The 17,151-nt window shown below is 40.1% G+C and overlaps 2 protein-coding genes across 15 annotated transcripts in view; one reads left to right on the top strand and one right to left on the bottom strand.

The window, feature by feature from the left end:
- The window catches only part of LOC135093234 (breast cancer anti-estrogen resistance protein 3 homolog), a 109,301-nt gene extending 102,782 nt beyond the window's left edge, over positions 1–6,519 (top strand). For all 14 annotated transcript variants that reach the window (XM_063992233.1, XM_063992234.1, XM_063992232.1 and 11 more), the window contains 6 exons: positions 111–642; positions 838–1,059; positions 1,743–1,886; positions 2,363–2,531; positions 2,888–3,094; positions 5,104–6,519. In XM_063992233.1, the coding sequence (XP_063848303.1) occupies positions 111–642; positions 838–1,059; positions 1,743–1,886; positions 2,363–2,531; positions 2,888–3,094; positions 5,104–5,412 (1,583 nt within the window). In that variant the 3' untranslated portion in view covers positions 5,413–6,519. The remainder of the gene's footprint in view (positions 1–110; positions 643–837; positions 1,060–1,742; positions 1,887–2,362; positions 2,532–2,887; positions 3,095–5,103) is intronic.
- A 6,034-nt stretch (positions 6,520–12,553) lies between these two features.
- LOC135093233 (uncharacterized) overlaps positions 12,554–17,151 on the bottom strand; it is a 35,550-nt gene continuing 30,952 nt past the window's right edge. Inside the window, exons 3-5 of the mRNA XM_063992227.1 lie at positions 15,662–15,851; positions 14,408–14,490; positions 12,554–13,761 (exon numbers count right to left, since the gene is read on the bottom strand). Coding sequence (XP_063848297.1) covers positions 13,528–13,761; positions 14,408–14,490; positions 15,662–15,851 — 507 coding nt within the window. The 3' untranslated portion in view covers positions 12,554–13,527. The remainder of the gene's footprint in view (positions 13,762–14,407; positions 14,491–15,661; positions 15,852–17,151) is intronic.

The raw sequence follows: 17,151 nt of genomic DNA, 5'->3' as shown, positions 1-17,151 counted from the left end.
TCTCTCTCTCTCTCTCTCTCTCTCTCTCTCTCTCTCTCTCTCTCTCTCTCTCTCTCTCTCTCTCTCTCTCTGTATTGACTGAAATTACATTTTCCATTTCTTATCTACAGGAAGACCAGACGAGAAAAGCTGCAGTAATGATGGGGTGATTGGGAGCCGACCTTCTGTGGAACAGGCCAAGTTCACCTCTCAGTCACTGCCTCGCAAAATGGCTCCTAAGTCCTTCTCAGTGGCCTCTGAACACGTCACACCGGCAGACTTGAGCACAACACAGGAGGAGGCCAAGACATCTGACACACCAGCTGAGGAAGAGCATCCTCCCCCACCACCAAAACCTTCTCGTGTCCCATCCTTCAAGGTCAAGCCAAGGAAGCCTCCCCAAGCAGCCCCTCTTGGCGAGCGCCTCTATGCAGAGATAGACGAAGGTGATGAGGATGAGAACAGAGATAGGCCATCTGCTGACGATCTCAAGACCCCTACCAGTAGCAGTGAGGCGGAGAACAACGTGAAGAACACTGAAGAAGGGGTGGGAGGTTCCACACTGCGTCATTCCAGACTCTCTGAGACCTACCAACCCTCGGGCTCTGACTCTGGCAATGGTTCAGGGGACTCTGTGCAGACTTCAGCCAGCGATGCTCAAAAGTAAGTTGTCAGTGCTAGTTCTGCTGCTGCCTGTCTGTTCATTACTCTTGACTTATATTCTGAAGTGTTTCTTGGAATCTCTCGAATCCTTTTGCAGAGGTGGCCATCACAAACCACTTCACTCCATTAATTTTTCATTACATCATCCTGTAAACTGGCACTTCTTCCACTCTTAACTTTAAAATGTTGTTGCAGCCGAGACAGCCAGGCCTCTTTTGGGGACAGTGGCAGTGTGCAGCTGGAGGATGACTCCATGGTGGATGAGCCTGTGCTGTTCAGCTTGCCAGAACTAATCTCCTCCTCAGCCTTTGACCTTGAGAATTTCAGCACGCTCCTTCTGAATTCTATAGAGAACAAGCCCTTGGACACCACAGCCCTCAAGGGAGTAAAGAACACACTGATGGAGAGTGGCTCAAGGTAACTTGGGAACTAGTCTTCTTAGTGTTAACATGATTTTGAAGTGATGAAGAGGTCTGTTCTCATGTCATGTCGTTATTTTGTATAGCATGGTACAAAAGCCATGTAAATATAATCACTTCAAAATATGTATGTATATCAATGAGAATTCAGGAGATTGTGTATGATCAAAATTTTGCTGCAACAAAGCAAGCACTTTTAATGAATACAGTATAATCTCTGTTCAAAGTTGCCTCCTCCTTGCAGTGAAGGGCACTAGATACACCTGTGCTTCACTTCAGCCTTAATTTCAAAACGATTACTGACAATTATACTATTGTAAAATTTAACTTTTTCAAATAACTTAATTGCTATTTATTATTTTTACACAACCTTTTCTTTTAATACCATGACACAAGGATGCTGCACAGAAATCTCTTGGTAACACACTGCAAGCCCAAGGTTCAGTGAGCAAAGGAGTGCAACAATACTGTTTAGTGACAAACATTTGCTTACTTTAAATACACTGGTAAACTGGAAGTTCAGATGAACAGGAAGAGATGCAACATTTGCCCACTTCAGCATTATTTCTATATTGAAAGTACCATTCTTATCTTACACATAATCTTCCATTATTACTCATCTTAAGCTCAGTTTTAGGCAAATAATTATGCTGTTGATATCTAAAGTCAAGCTTTTTACAGAGTTCTGGCTGCCCACCTCACTCAGGTGGACCTGGAGCTGCTTAATGGCAACAGTGAGAATGACTTTGGCCTCGGGGTGACATCTGGCATTGAACTCATCACTCTGCCCCACGGCTGTCAACTCAGAGCTGACCTTATTGAGAGGTAAGGCAGTACAAGACATATTAGAGCAGTTAATGTTATAAATCCAAGAATATTTTCTTTACATTTTACAAATGTAAAGAACCTGTACATGCATGTAGCATGCAGATTCATAAATAAAAAAATACTGACAGAGTAAAAGGCTAGACAGCTGATTACATTTCTCACTCCTAAACATTTGCAAATCTTCACATTCATTCAATTGTTGCCTTCCTCAGTTTCTTGTGTTAAGCTACCTGCTCATGTGTCAAAAACAGTTATTTTTTAAATCTTACATATTTATCTAGAAGAAGCACATTGTGGTGTACTTGATGAATTGCTATTCTATTTATGTAAACAAAAAAATACAATAAAAATTAGGAAGGTTACAAATGCTCGTAGGTAACAATTGCTTAGCTGGTTTCATTTTTGTGTAGAGGCAATAATATGTGCAGCCTTTTCTGATGCACCTCATCAATCCACTCTTGTTCCTCCTCCAGGACGGAATGCTTGAAGCTCCTGGTGGCTGTCACAATAATGATGGAGCACGATCTGAATGAGCGTGCTGAAATAATCTATCGCTGGATCCAGGTGGCCATAGACACCAAGACAGCAATGGGGAACCTGTACAGCTTCACAGGCATCATGCTGGGGCTGTGTCTCCCTGAAGTGAGTCCTCATAAGGCCCTTACAAAACACAGTACCTACTGCATCAATACTTCCACTGAATTAGTCATCATTCTCAGGATCATTCTGAGGATTATAATCCTAAGGATATGAGTAGCTTAACTTTAATCAAGCAAATGGTGGAAGTAATAATTAAAGTGCAATTTATATAGGGTTGATATGTCTATTATGGAGAAGTAATGAGTAGTGGAGTGGTAGTGATGGTGAAATGAAGAATTGTTTAGTGATGATGTGGAGAGAAGAAAAGCAACAGACTGAAATCTGGTACAATAAAGTAGTAGATGGTGTGTGAGTGAGATGGACTTAAAAACTTAATTATTTAATTCAATGAATTTCAGATTCAGCGCCTCACCAACACCTGGCACACCGTGAGGCAAAAATTCACCGACTCAGCTTACAATTTCGAGTCCAAGCTGAGATCCACCCTGAAGTCAATGAATGAGTGCACCAACCCTCAGGCACCCAACACCACCATACCCCACCTGCTGCCCTTCCTGCTGCTCTGTGAGAGGGACCTCAACGACATCTACGCAATGCACAGACACGTAAGTATGATTTGTAGCATGAAATGGAGTGAATGGAGGTTAAACGATGGCATTCATTATCTAATGGAAAAAGAATGACAAGATGAAAGAATGAGTGCATGCATGCATGACTTCCATAATGCTTTCAACAAAGTAGGACTAATTTCTCGTGTTGAGAATGCTAATGCCTGAACTGTTAATGTGAATTTTCAAAATTACTTTGCAAATGTGGCATATATACAAAATTTGGTTATTTTACCACACAAAAGACCTGAAAGGTCAAAAATACTCTGAAGACTGTTCAGAGAAAAAGCATCTATTGTATTTTATTAGTTAGTTTTTAATGGACAAAAAGCATCTATTGTATTTTATTAGTTAGTTTTTAATAAAAACTATCTCGGGGAATAATAATACATTGTTTTTATTACTTTCAATGCTCTCTACTACATTCTTACATCTCCCGGACACACTTCTGAGTATTTTCAACTTAAAACACCCCACTTGATTAAGATAATTAGTACGGTTTTAAGAATAGTAAAAATCATTTAGTTGGGGGTGTTTGCTCTCAAGTAATTATCACATTGTCTTAGATCTGATCTGAGAAAAAAATACATTCAAGAAAATAGAAGCATTCCTAGATCTGATCTGAGAAAAAAATACATTCAAGAAAATAGAAGCATTCCATGTCTAAGCATTCAAATTTTCTTTTAAACTGTTTAACCTTCAACATTTGCTGTCATGAGAACGAACTGGCACATTATAGATCTCAATAAGACTTCCTCCCAGTGCTGCAGCTCACAATTCATACACTACTGTTTTCAAAATATGGAGAAAATGTCAATTTCACAGAGTGGTCTCAACTGTTTGACATGGCAGTGAATCTAAAGTCATCCGGTTCATCATTAAGCTCTGAGCACCACTTTTGAAAAGGAAAAAAAGAACACACACCTTGATCTGTATTGAATGCCAGTGTCCAATGTAATGCCAACAGTTCTTTGATTATTTTCCACACAAGCATCACTCCATTAAAGACTGGATAAAGGTAGCAGGACTAACAGAAATGACTGAAGCAGATGTCAGAGATGTAGTTGATTACAGGAATGGTTGGAAACTTATAAACTATATCTTCAATTACAAAGTGGCCTTACCAGGTGTGCATACAGACACTTTCCCACCTCCTTCAGACAACAGACTATTTTCTTGTCAGCAGCACACTTGGCCCCAGACCTTCCATGCCACAGTCACTCCACACCTTGGTTTAACTTTATACAATGAGTTAATCATACAAACATTACAACTAACAATCAAAATAAGGATGCTTTATGATGTTGTCTATATATTCAGAATTACCTGCTCTGTAAACAAATTGTTTGTTGTAACTCGATGCATCTTTACTTTGGATGTTGTTTAAAAATAGTTCGTATTTTTTTTACAATTTTTTTTTTTTTTTTTTTTTTTTACAAATGACTGGGCAAAATTAGATAATGTACTGATGCATGGTACACTAAGAAAAAAAATATAATAAAGTTCCTATATGAAATTTAACGTAAATGTTTACAGTAAATTAGGCTGTAACAATCCCTTAAGGCTAATAAACACAAGGAACAGGATAACAAGGTCACCAATATCTTGCCCATCTTTCCCTGAGCCTGTATTCTGATGCTGGGGCGACTCTTATCTAAAAGACGACACTCAAGGGCGATAGAGATAATGAGTCAGGTTTTCATGGTGGTTTTCTTTCCACTGATGAATTTTTGTTAAACTACCCAAATATTTAACTCTTTAGAAAATTCCAATAAACTTCATTTAAAATAGTCAAGATAAGACACTGAAATCTTTGAGGATAATAGCACAGTTCAATGTCCAGACAACCCAACCCCTTCAACAATTCATTCACACCTAAAATACACCGACAATACCTCTCTATCACTCACTCTCTGCCCAACATTTCCTTCATGGAGGCTTGTTTTTTATCCCACTGTATAGCTAAACCTTCAAGGCCAGTACAAATTCCTCTCCTGCATCCACAGAGCTCCTCAATCCTGCAGTGGGAGAGCACTGCCTCAGACTATGGCCTGCAGATGCTCGTCTCCCACCTCCAGGAAGCCAGAATCGTCAACCAAGACCTCAACCTCTACCGCCGGAATGCTGAACTCATCCTGCCAGACCCCAACACTCTCGACGAACTCACCTTGGACATGTTCCGCACCGAGTTCCACCTCAAGTTCCTGTGGGGAAGCAAGGGTGCAGTGGCAGGCTCTGAGGAACGCCACGCCAAGTTCCAGCAGGTGGTTGGGACCCTGTCAGAGCGCTGCGAGCCAACTCCCAGTGTGGCCTGAGTGCCATGACTTGGTTCATGGATGTTAGGGGCCCTTGCTTCATTCTGTGTGAAGTGAAGAATGTCAAAGTACACTCTCCAAATACATACACAATACATTGAGTTCCTAGTAACTCTGCTGGCTCAGTGCAGGCATGGAAGACAGTAGTGGAGGGAACAGCAGCTCAAGGGGCCTAGTAGGGGATTCTGAGTGGAGGAGCTCTCCAGCAACTTGACCAACGAGATGTTCAGTAATGTACGTGATATTCATTCCACAGCACAAAGGCACAAAATTAATTAATGCTCAATCCCAGAGATAACATACTAAGACATTGTTCTGCGTGTGCACTGAAAATAATAAAAACGCTTGTGTATTTGTTCCATACATGTATAAATTTCAAAACTATTTTATAAATAATCAAAAGTCATGAATACTTGTGATGCACAGATTTTCTGCTGCACATTTAATACATGCTTAACAGTCTTACCCTGGAATATAATGCAGTACAGGTACAATAGGACCAAGGAGTTAGCAATGTGGAGGGAATTCATAGGTGATGTGTGGTGCCTCTGCCTCACACCAACCTGGAATGACCTTGATCCAAAGACATAGAATTTTGTAGCCTTTCTTAATCAGGCTTCTCCCAGTGAATGCATTTATATTAACAACATATGATGTGGTCCGAATCTGGTGTGTGTGTGTGTGTGTATGCGTGTGGGTGTGTGTGCATAAAGAACAGAGTTGCATTATCTACTGCATTTCAACATTAATTTATTGTCACTGGCGTATTCAGTAATGTTTTCCAACAGATGGTGCTTTTGCTGCTGGCCAAGCAATCCTCATGATACGACAGCACAAAGGGAAGAGAGTGTTCAGTGTTCCGTGTGTCTGAGATTCAGCTGACTTTTTTTTTTTTTTTTTTTAAGAATTCAGTGTTTGAAACTGAGGGAGTGAAACAAGTAATGACTGTGTGATATTACTACTGTGTGTGTGTGTGTGTGTGTGTGTGTGTGTGTGTGTGTTGCATACTTCCTACATGATAAGTTCTAGTCAAAAGAGTTCTATGTGTCAATTTGAAGATGTATATATATGACTTTGTACTTAATGTAAATAAATACAAAGAAGTAACATTTTCTTTGATATTCTAAGTCCTTTGTCATTACTTGAGAATTGAAGACAAAGAAAAATATCCTGTTGCTAAACCACTTCTACAAAAAAACCTATGGAAGGAAAAAATTACAATGAATTAGTGCAGTTTCCCAATGTAGTACTCTATTATGGAAAACCCAAGAAGATAAATTAGTTATATTGACCCATCTCTTTGACACCTCATAACATCTCAGAACATCCCCAGTTGGATGGCTTTGGCCCAATAGCTCTCTATTCAAACAGCTCTCCCAACTCTCCCTATTCAAACAACAACTTGCATATTCAAGGACTGCCTCTTCCACAGTCTGTCTATTCCAAGGCTTGTAGCTGAACCTGTGCTACTGCAGTATATCTTCACTGAACAGTTTTACTTCTCTTTCCTATATCTTACTCTTTCCACACAGGACTTACTTCATCATTGGATAAGACTATGTTAATGAATTATGAAAATTTAAAAAAAGTTTAAACAAAGTAAACAAAATAATGAATTATTACACAGTGAGTTATAATGTTTAAACCATTTTTTGTTACTGCATCCCTTTCCCTGCGATACTTTTTTTCTTTTACATAAGGGTCACTGGCCAAGGGAAACAAAACCAGAAAAAAAATCCCACTTACACACCAGTCCCAAAATAGACATCGAGAGAATCACTGAAAATTGAAGGATAAGTGTCTTGAAACTTCCCTCTTGAAAGAGCTCATGTCATAGGAGGAAATACAGAAGCAGGCAGGGAATTCCAGAGTTTACCAGAGAATGAGATGAGTCACTGAGAATACTAGTTAGCTCTTGCATTAGAGAAATGGACAGAATAGGGATGAGAGAAAGAAGAAAGTCTTGTGCAGCGAGGCTGTTGGAGAAGGGGAGGCATGCAGTTAGCAAGATCAGAAGAGCAGTTAGCATGAAAATATCGTGATGTACTACATTAAATGACAGAGAAAGTTCTCTTCAACACAATGGTGTCAGACTCTTGGTAAGTTGAAATGAAGCAGGGTAAGCAACTTCTTACCTCCAAGCTACAGGTGTAGATAACAATGGCTCAGCACCATGACACACACACACACACACACACATTATTATTCTCTCTCTCTCTCTCTCTCTCTCTCTCTCTCTCTCTCTCTCTCTCTCTCTCTCTCTCTCTCTCCAGTTCCATCCTTATGTGTCGCTGGATGCCTCCAACATTTTGTCCCCTGGGGATATTTGAGGAATGTGATGGAGCTGGCACATGTGCATGAGGAAGTGTGTAAATCAGGTTTTAGAGGTTCTGTCAGGATTCAATTACTTATCTGTGATTGTGAGGATCTAAAAATAAAGAAACTGGCCTGCCACATAATACAGTATGTATGTATAGAGGTCTGAGTCAAGCTTGTTGCACTCCACATCTTAATCCTGTCAGATAACCACTGGAGATGCTTCAGCCACATCACCAAAATTAACTACATCACCAAAATTAACCCAGAGACAAAGACAGATCCATGGATGATAGTATAAATAGTATACCACCATTTCACTGTGCTCTGGGAGAAAAGGCCGTGCAACCAACTGCAGAAGTTGTACTGTGATGGAAAACAAAACCAAACTTTTGTATAAAGAAGTTAAACTATTGATAAAATATCTTGCTATTTTTGAGATAGGAAGACAGGAATGTGATCATGATGCTTAACTGGTGGAGATAGATCAGTTAAGATCAGGTGGATAAGGTCACCTATGAATGATGCCATTTCATGGTGGGAAATGGCCAGTCATTACAACAGCTTGAGAAAGTGAATGGAAAAACTTCAGGGAGGTAATCCTCCTCTAAGATATAATAACAAGTTAATATTCATTTCATAAAAAGAATTAATTAAACTTTGCCTAGTTGATGTCTAGTAGCTGAAGCAAACTAAAACATTAAGCACAGGCAGATAGCAAATGGCAACCCAATTAATATGAAGACAAGAAGCAAGCTATGGCTTAAAAAAAATCTGGGAACTAACCAGAAGATTATAATTGTTTGGTAATGTGGAGGAAGACTGATACTGACTGAGTGAAGGAATGGTAGTGACTAACTAAAGGATATTCAACATTTTGAAGAAAAGGGCAGAATACCACAGGATGGCCAGAGAATGCCCAAGGATGACATTCTGTGAAGCGACCAAGAAGGCAGAACAATCTGATGAATAACATAAATGTGGCAAACTAACAAGTAATCATCAGATGACTATGACCAACACAAACATGTGGACCTTTTGGTTGCCACTCTCCTTTACTGATCAGTATGATGAACAAGCCTTTAATGCTGCCATCTGCAGCAACCTGATATTCCATACTTATTTTCATCAACTTAAAGAGACATGCCTAACATATCATAATTATATATATATCTGACTACACTGTATCTAACCTTGCTCATGTAAAGATGAAACAAGCCCACCCAGGGATTTAATTCATCTGCTACCACTGTACTTATTTCCTCCATTATTAGCTCCATTTCAAGCCACAAATGCTTCACAAAAAAACATCACAATTCGCATCAGCTGGTGAGAAATCTCACTAAACAGAATATAGAAATTTGATCATAAAAAATCTTCAAAAACCATTACCTTCACCATTACTGATATATATTGGATAATAAAGTGAACTTTAAACATTAAAAATAATAGGATTTAGAAGGTATAGACATGCCTATGTGCTGTGTATTATTTTGAAACTACAAGACTTGACATTTTTTGTTAAAAAAAAATGGTGGAAGGCTATGGCAACTCTAGCTGATAATTAAGCCCATCTTTGTATAAATTTATGGCATTTAGTTAATCTTCTACATAATTCACCAGATAACTCAAAAATAATAATGTTCTTACTTATCTGTAGTATAAGAGTGTAGAAGAGAAATTGTACCATCAATGGCTCAAGTTTACAAGTATTTCAGACAAGAGAACAGTGTGCTTGAAATATCTCAGCAGCATACTTACAGTACACACTACCTGGTTTACCCTCCTCAGAGACTAACATGAGGCGGCAACTGTACTGGTGTTCAGACAATACAGTATACATGTACTTACATGCGCCATGATATGTATATAGCAAAGCCCTTAATTCAAAATAACAACTGGGAACAGCTTCATCCATACGAGTTACTACAGACCTACACACTAATTCAACGCAATCCACATCTGCCAAAATGTACGTCGCGGTCACAGGATGTGTCCCGTTTATTCGCCTTGGTGAATCGTAATTCGTAACAAGAGATCCTACATAGTCTTATGTTTCTTGGTCGTAAGCAGCTCAGCTTAGAAGGTTTGAACAACGGTGAGTCATGAGGCTCTAGAGGGGTGCAAGGTGTCGGAGAGGGGGGAGGGCAGGAGAGGGAGCAAGGATCTACATAAACTTACACTACATGATCCAGTGGCGGTTCGTGACTGTTACTGATGGGGGAGCTGTCAGACAAATAATTCAGACAAATAATGGTAATGGGTAATGGTAAATTTGGTAATGGGCGACCTGCTTGTTTTAATTGCTACCTTCTCTTGAAGTGTTAACTGTGAAAAATTGAGTTCTTTCAATGCAGAAACCGTCTTTGCTTCTTGTGCCATTTTGCAAAATACTGCTAGGCCTACCTGGGAAAAAAAAAAAATACTATTTTATACGATGTTTCTGTGATTTTACACCATCTATGATAATCAAGATTGAGCACAAGCCATCACTGATCAATAATATTTTAAAATCATCCCTAACAAATTGAAAAACACGATCGAAAATAAGACCGACGCAAGAACACTCACCTATCCACAACAACGGCCGAGACAAGACTGCGCTGGACGCAGTCCACACTCGCCATTCCGCCCAGGAAGCCTCCCACCATTTCTCCCCGCTTTCGTATCATTAAATAGTAAATAATTTCCGTACTTCCTCATTGTTTTGCAGTATTTTTTTCATATAAACATGTGAGAATTGGTGTTTTCATGTGAATGATAGTCAAACATAAATAAATTAACATTATTTTCGTGAATCCTAGAAATCCACTGGGGGGGGCTGTAGTCTCGCAGTCCCTATTGACGAGCCGCCACTGAGGAGAGTCCCTCCCCCATCGCCGGCACCTCGCACGCCTCTCCTCATGACGCACCGTTGTTCAGACTTTCAAGTCTGACCTGGTGGCGAAGAAATAGGAAACAACATGACCGCGACCGTAAATTACTGATAAGGGTTAAAACTTTCTACTATCCTCCCAGTTTTAGTTACCAGGATGCGGGTCTTCAGTCCCTCACCAGTCACTTGCATTTTCCAAGACATCCAACTGCATGTACTTAAACTTGCCAGCAAAAGGTTTGCAAAAGATCCTGGTCTTGTCATTGGCAGCGTTAGTTTAGGTTTTGATAGATGGAGATGTAAGTTTTGGTAACGGTTTCCATCTTCAGCTGTGTCAGAAAGCTTAATAACACTAAGCTTTTACGCTCCCAGGTTGACGTGCGAGGCTGCACCTGAGTGGCGATGTAGCAATCGCTGCCCCGCCTGACGGTCTCGTCGACCCTCATTATGAGCATCTAACACACGCATCATTACTATTCACGATGTTATATCCACATACTTAAACAATAAACTAGGGGCAGTAATAACCATCTAATCGTCAGCGGTGATAATACTGTTAGAGTGTTCCCCATAGCCACCTAGCCTGACCCAACACACCACTTCGCCCGTCCCTTCAACTCCCTTGCACCTGCCCCGCTACAAAAGAAGCAGTACACTACTACTACGTACTACTAACCTTTGCCTTCCCATCTAGGGATGGGAGGATGTTTGCAGTCTTTCTACAGCAGCTGATATTTACTATAGAACAGCTTCAGCTAGAAGCCTTTTTCCGTGTGGTTTGTCAATGCACTGCCATCAAGTAATAATAACTGCCAGCTGACTACTGACCATTGGCTACTGCGCGTTTGCGCAGGCGTCATTCTCTCCAAGTATGCCTACCAGCGTGGCCTGTCTCGCTCAATGAACTTGTAGTTTTTAGTGCTTTACTGAGGCATTTTTGTCCTTGGTTTTAACCGATCTTTCTCAATATATTTACGCCCAACGATATGTGATGCAGTGCGATGATCTTTGGCTACTGGCCGCTGCTCAATTTCTTGCAGGAGGTGAAGATGAACTATTTTTAATCCGATGAGAGAGAGAGAGAGAGAGAGAGAGAGAGAGAGATTACTTGAATTTATTTTGTAGCCTGTTGGATAAGACATTACCATAGAAGACTGACTTACCTTCCGAGGGCATTATCTTAACAGTGACGTATTGTAAATGTCTTCCTGCCAAATTGTCCCCGGCATGATGGTCGAGAGTGTGAATGGTATCAAGAGTTGCGCATAATTGTGATTGTCAGTGCTAATGCAGATTAGTCATATTATTTCCATGTTAGTGTAAGGTGTGGAGGAGACGAAACAAGCACCTGGTAAGCCGAAATGATGCCTTCGACATTTGTCTCTGCAGCAGTAGTCGAGTGTCCTCCTATCGAATCAGAGATTGAATCAAGACTTTTTTTTTTTTATGTTTAGATCGTAAATACCTTATTAGGGAATGCCGGTAGATACAGTTCATCTCATTGAGTGAAGATTGAATTATTCGAGTAAGGAACATTAATCTCCTACACTGAAGGAATAAGGAATGATTGATTTTCTTTTAAATAAATCTCACTGGCTGTCTCAACAGCAGACGACTATGAAAATGACAAGGCGTTCCAAACCACCTCAAGATGGGCGGGAGAAAAAGATACACAAATAGGAATTATATCGTAGTTGCCTGTTAAAAAAAAAAAAAAAAAAACACCCATGCAAACCACAAAGCTGTTATTATACTGTAAAGCTTCAACAGTCAGCTAACAGCCTTCGTTTACAACACTTGTCGGTAGCCATAACCAACCCTCACCCCCTGGCGCCGCGCCTCCACTGTCTGTTTGCAGGCAGTATAGACTACATACATGTGTACTAAACAACGCCGGCTATCACCCTTGACGAGTAGCAGGAGGGTGTAAGGAGCAGGAAAGAGCAGGAGTGACGATTCGAGTGTATTTAGAAAATACAGCAGTCTATATATATATATATATATATATATATATATATATATATATATATATATATATATATATATATATATATATATATATATATATGACATTAGCAATTACATTTCGACATACTATTCAACTAATATGAATATATAATATCTATTATTAAATTATGGTGAACATTAACATTAATTGTATAAAACACTAATTAGCAGATCAGCCAACAGGAGAAGTGGCCGTTGCCTAAGTTATTACCAAGACACTGAGGTGTAAATGCAACACTTGACTCCTGGCGGCGGGCGGCGCGGCCCTGAGGCGACTCCGGCAGGGCTTGACCCCGCCGGCCTGCGGCGCACACACACACACACACACACACACACACACACACACACACACACATTGGATGAATGTAAACTCTCTAAATATAGGACCATCAAATTTCACTCTACATACTACTCAGATCATATAATTCTTATAAAGAAAACTATATAATAAGTACGTACTGTAAAAACTGTGAACTCAATAACAGTCAAGTAAATATTGAAATACTGTAAAAGATACCGTATAACACTTTAAAGATTCGTGGGAATATCTGTCTACAATTTAGAATCTGAAAGAGTTTCAGTTTTCGTTAAAAATCTAGATACACACTAGACACGACAACAAAACTATAGGTTCCTTGTGAGGTGAATCTTACATCACAACACCTAAATGCGACAAGAAAAGATGTACAAATGCACTACACAAATATGGTTTGAATGGGGGGAAAGAATGTCCACATCCAACATCTATACCACCGCCTTCAACCAACCAGGAGAGACACGGATGAAAACAAAACGGTATCAAAATCTGTGAGAGACAAGAGTGACCTACAAAAGATGTCGTATCCACCGAGTACAAGAGTCTGTCGAGCCTCACACCTTCAGGCTCCTCCTCCACCTCCACCTCCTCCTTCTCCTCCTCACTTCATGCTAATCTCCTCATGCATGCGGATCAGCCCGAGAGCCTGGTACTGCGACACGACCACCAGCACCAGGTAGAGTTGGATGAGGCAGCCCACCAGCATGGAGAGAACGCTGCCGATGATCACCTTGTGGGCGCCGAATAGGACGAGCACTGCGATGTCCAGGCCCACGAACACCACGATGTTCACCAGCTGCTGCACAATGAAAGGCAGCAGCAGGCCACGGCGATCCTGCAAAGCAACGATGATTTACTGACGGTCTAAAAGTAATGACTAATTCAGTAAGACTAATTCAAGTAGCATTCATTAGCTTTATTCACACAAAAGAAAGGGATAATGATAAATAAAGAAAATAAAGAAATAAAGAAATAAGCCATCCAAAAAGGAATGAAATATATGTGCAGTGAAAATTATTATGACACGAACTGTGTGTGTGTGTGTGTGTGTGTGTGTGTGTGTGTGTGTGTGTGTGCGCGGGCTAATTCTTGTTTTGTGTCTGAGTTGCTCCTATGAAGGCAGGGTGCAATAACGTGTGAATTCATCTGATTAAATTATACACGTAAGTAAGAAAGTACGTGAAAGTAAGAAAGAAAGAAAGAAAGAAAGTAGAACATAATTTAATCCATTGAATGCTAAGAATACATGTAAATTTATTTTTCAACAATCCTTGGAGATTTTACTCATCAAAAAAAAGAAAAAAAAAAAAAGGAAGCTACACTTAATAAGAAACTTGACTAGATGTTCGATGATACCTTTTGCTGTGTGGTTAGTCTTTCAGAACCCTCACCTAAATTTATACAAGACTATAATATAAAAATGAGAAGATACTCTAGCAGTCTACGGATTAAAAAGAAGACTCTCTCTCTCTCTCTCTTACCCTTCGCACGCCGTGGATCAGCATTGAGCTCGTAATGATGAGAAGGAGAGCCAACGCCAGCATCACGTACAGGGCGATCTTGACTGCAAAGGAGAAACAGGAGGGTCAGACAGAGATGAGAGGCTGACATACCGAGGCTGACTGTTAAAAATGAGGCATGGAAATTGAAGGTGATTGTGACGGGTGAGGCTGGAAATGAAGTGATTGTGACGGCTGAGGCTGGAAATGAAGTGATTGTGACGGGTGAGGCTGGAAATGGGAGGTAATTGTGATGGGTGAGGCTGGAAATGAAATGATTGTGAGCGGTGAGGCAGGAATGGAAGAGGAGATTGAGGGATGAGAAGAAAGTGAGGGATGCCTGTGAGGAGTGAGGCTGGAACAGGGAAAGACTGGTTACCTGACAACAAAGCTGATATCACATCTAATAATGATGAGTGAAAAGTAAAATATTTAGAGGTACTACATGTAAATGAAAATTATGTTATTTTACCGTCGTACATTTTGATTTAGTTTAGTTATTTATTAATTTATCTTATTATTCTATCTTGCTTTGTCTTTTTCTTCAATTCCTTTTGCACTTGACAAAATAACCACTCCTCTTTCTCAGTAATCTCTATACGTTTACTTTGCTACAGAGGCTGACTGAGAGGACCTGCTGCGGCCCGCTACGAGAACCACCAACACCCGTACTCTTAAACATTACCGGGTTACATTATACAAGCTATTTCAAAGACCACGGAGATGATGCGTTGTGGGTATTTTTTTTTTTTTTTTCACATTAATGGTGTAGAATCTATATGAAAAAAAAAGACACCTAAGAAAATCCCAAAAGACATCGTTTTGACAGTACACGAAGGGGTGGGATGTTCCTTTGCTACAATTATGGCTCATTTAAATACATGGATCTTCAGTGAGGGTAATAAAGACGTGATGGCAGTTCAAATCTCTCTCTCTCTCTCTCTCTCTCTCTCTCTCTCTCTCTCTCTCTCTCTCTCTCTCTCTGAAATTTACTCTCATCACGACTATTTTCAAAGGCCACAGAGATGGTAAGTCGGGTTCTCAGTATCGTTTCTCCTGTTGATAATGTAGAAATCTTGCTCATCTGTCACTAGAACCTAAAAATAAATAAATCAATCAATAAAAATCCCTTAAAAATACATGAAGTTCACTTAGAGACTTGCAAGTAGTAGAAATGGGGTGTAGTAGGGTTTCAGAATACCAGCCCCCTCTTCTACCCCTCTCTCTCCTTCTCACCGTAGCTCAGATGTTCCTGCACAAGCTCCATGATCTGTTTGGGCTGGTCCTGAGTGTCCATGTAATCGTCGTCGTTCATTCTGGACCTGTGGATCTCATTCACGGCCTTGGCGGTGGACACTCCGGCGTCCAGGAACATCACCATCACCAAGCTGATCGCCATGGATAGGGAGCTGAAGATGGCACCAATCTGTAGAGGAGGACGGGCATTGGTGAGTGATGATGATGATGATGGTGATGGTGGTGGTGATGGGGGAGTATTTAAACATGAGGAATACAAGAGATTGGTAAGTGGTGATGGTGGTGATCGTATTGGTGGTGATTGGGAGTGTTTAAAAATGAGGAATGGGTATGATACAGTAGAGTAAGAAAATAAATAAATAAATAAATAAATAAATAATAAAGAAAATACAGAAAGAAAGAAAAAAAGTTGCATGGACACACGGAAAAGAACACATAGAATACTTGGTAAGTTTTTTGTGTTTTCCAGGCTACAAAATAATAAAAAAAAAAAACTACGATAAAAAAAGTCTCTAAAAAGAAGTTTGTAAGGGAAATTTGTGGAGTAGTGAAAGGGTTAAGTATGAGGAAGACCGCAAATTAGTACAGGTGATGGTGATAGTGGTGGTGCTGGTGGAGGAAAACAAGAGGCTGGTGAGTGGTGATGGTGATAACTAGTAATAGTAGTGTTTAGAGATGAAGGCATAAGAACATGAGGGAATAATGATAGTGATGATGATGGTAGTGTTTGCACATAATGACATAACGCGAGGGAATAATGAGAGTGAGGGATGAGTGGAATGCTAATCTGGTCTTGTCTGTTGATGGTGATGTTGCTAGTAGTGATGCGAACTGGACGAGAAGTAAGTGATGATGGTAACAGGGAGAATGGTAGTGTTTGAACATAACCCATAAAAAAGAGAGGAAATAATGATGAGAGAATGAGAGGAATGCTAGTTTGGTTTTGACTGTTGATGGTAATGGTAATAATGATGGTGAAGGGGATGGTAATGTCTAAACATGGCGACATAACGCGAGGGAATGATAAGACTGGGAGGATGAGAGTGGTAGCAGTTTAGTATTCTTTATGTTGCGCAGGAAGAGGAGATGCTTGTAAGAACTGATTGAGTCACGATGGCGCAACAACGAGGTCATTTAGTGTGTGTGTGTGTGTGTGTGTGTGTGTGTGTGTGTGTGTGTGTGTGTTTTGTGATGCGATACCTCTCCTTTTAAGAAACTCCCATAAGACAGGATAGCATGTGTATAATTTATTACGCCATGAGATGAGAGAAGAAGAAGAAGAAGAAGAAGAAGAAGAAGAAGAAGAAGAAGAAGAAAAAAATTACAAAAGAAAAACGTTATGTTGTTTCGGTTTATGTATCCTCTCTCTCTCTCTCTCTCTCTCTCTCTCTCTCTCTCTCTCTCTCTCTCTCTCTCTCTCTCTCTCTCTCTCTTATCAGATCAGTCCTACAAGTTTACAAGACCTGCAT

The sequence above is a fragment of the Scylla paramamosain genome, chromosome 42 (genome assembly GCF_035594125.1).
Source record: "Scylla paramamosain isolate STU-SP2022 chromosome 42, ASM3559412v1, whole genome shotgun sequence".
NCBI classification, from domain to species: domain Eukaryota; kingdom Metazoa; phylum Arthropoda; class Malacostraca; order Decapoda; family Portunidae; genus Scylla; species Scylla paramamosain.
The sequence above is the reverse complement of the archived record's forward strand: the minus strand, read 5'-3'. Positions and strand labels throughout refer to the sequence as shown.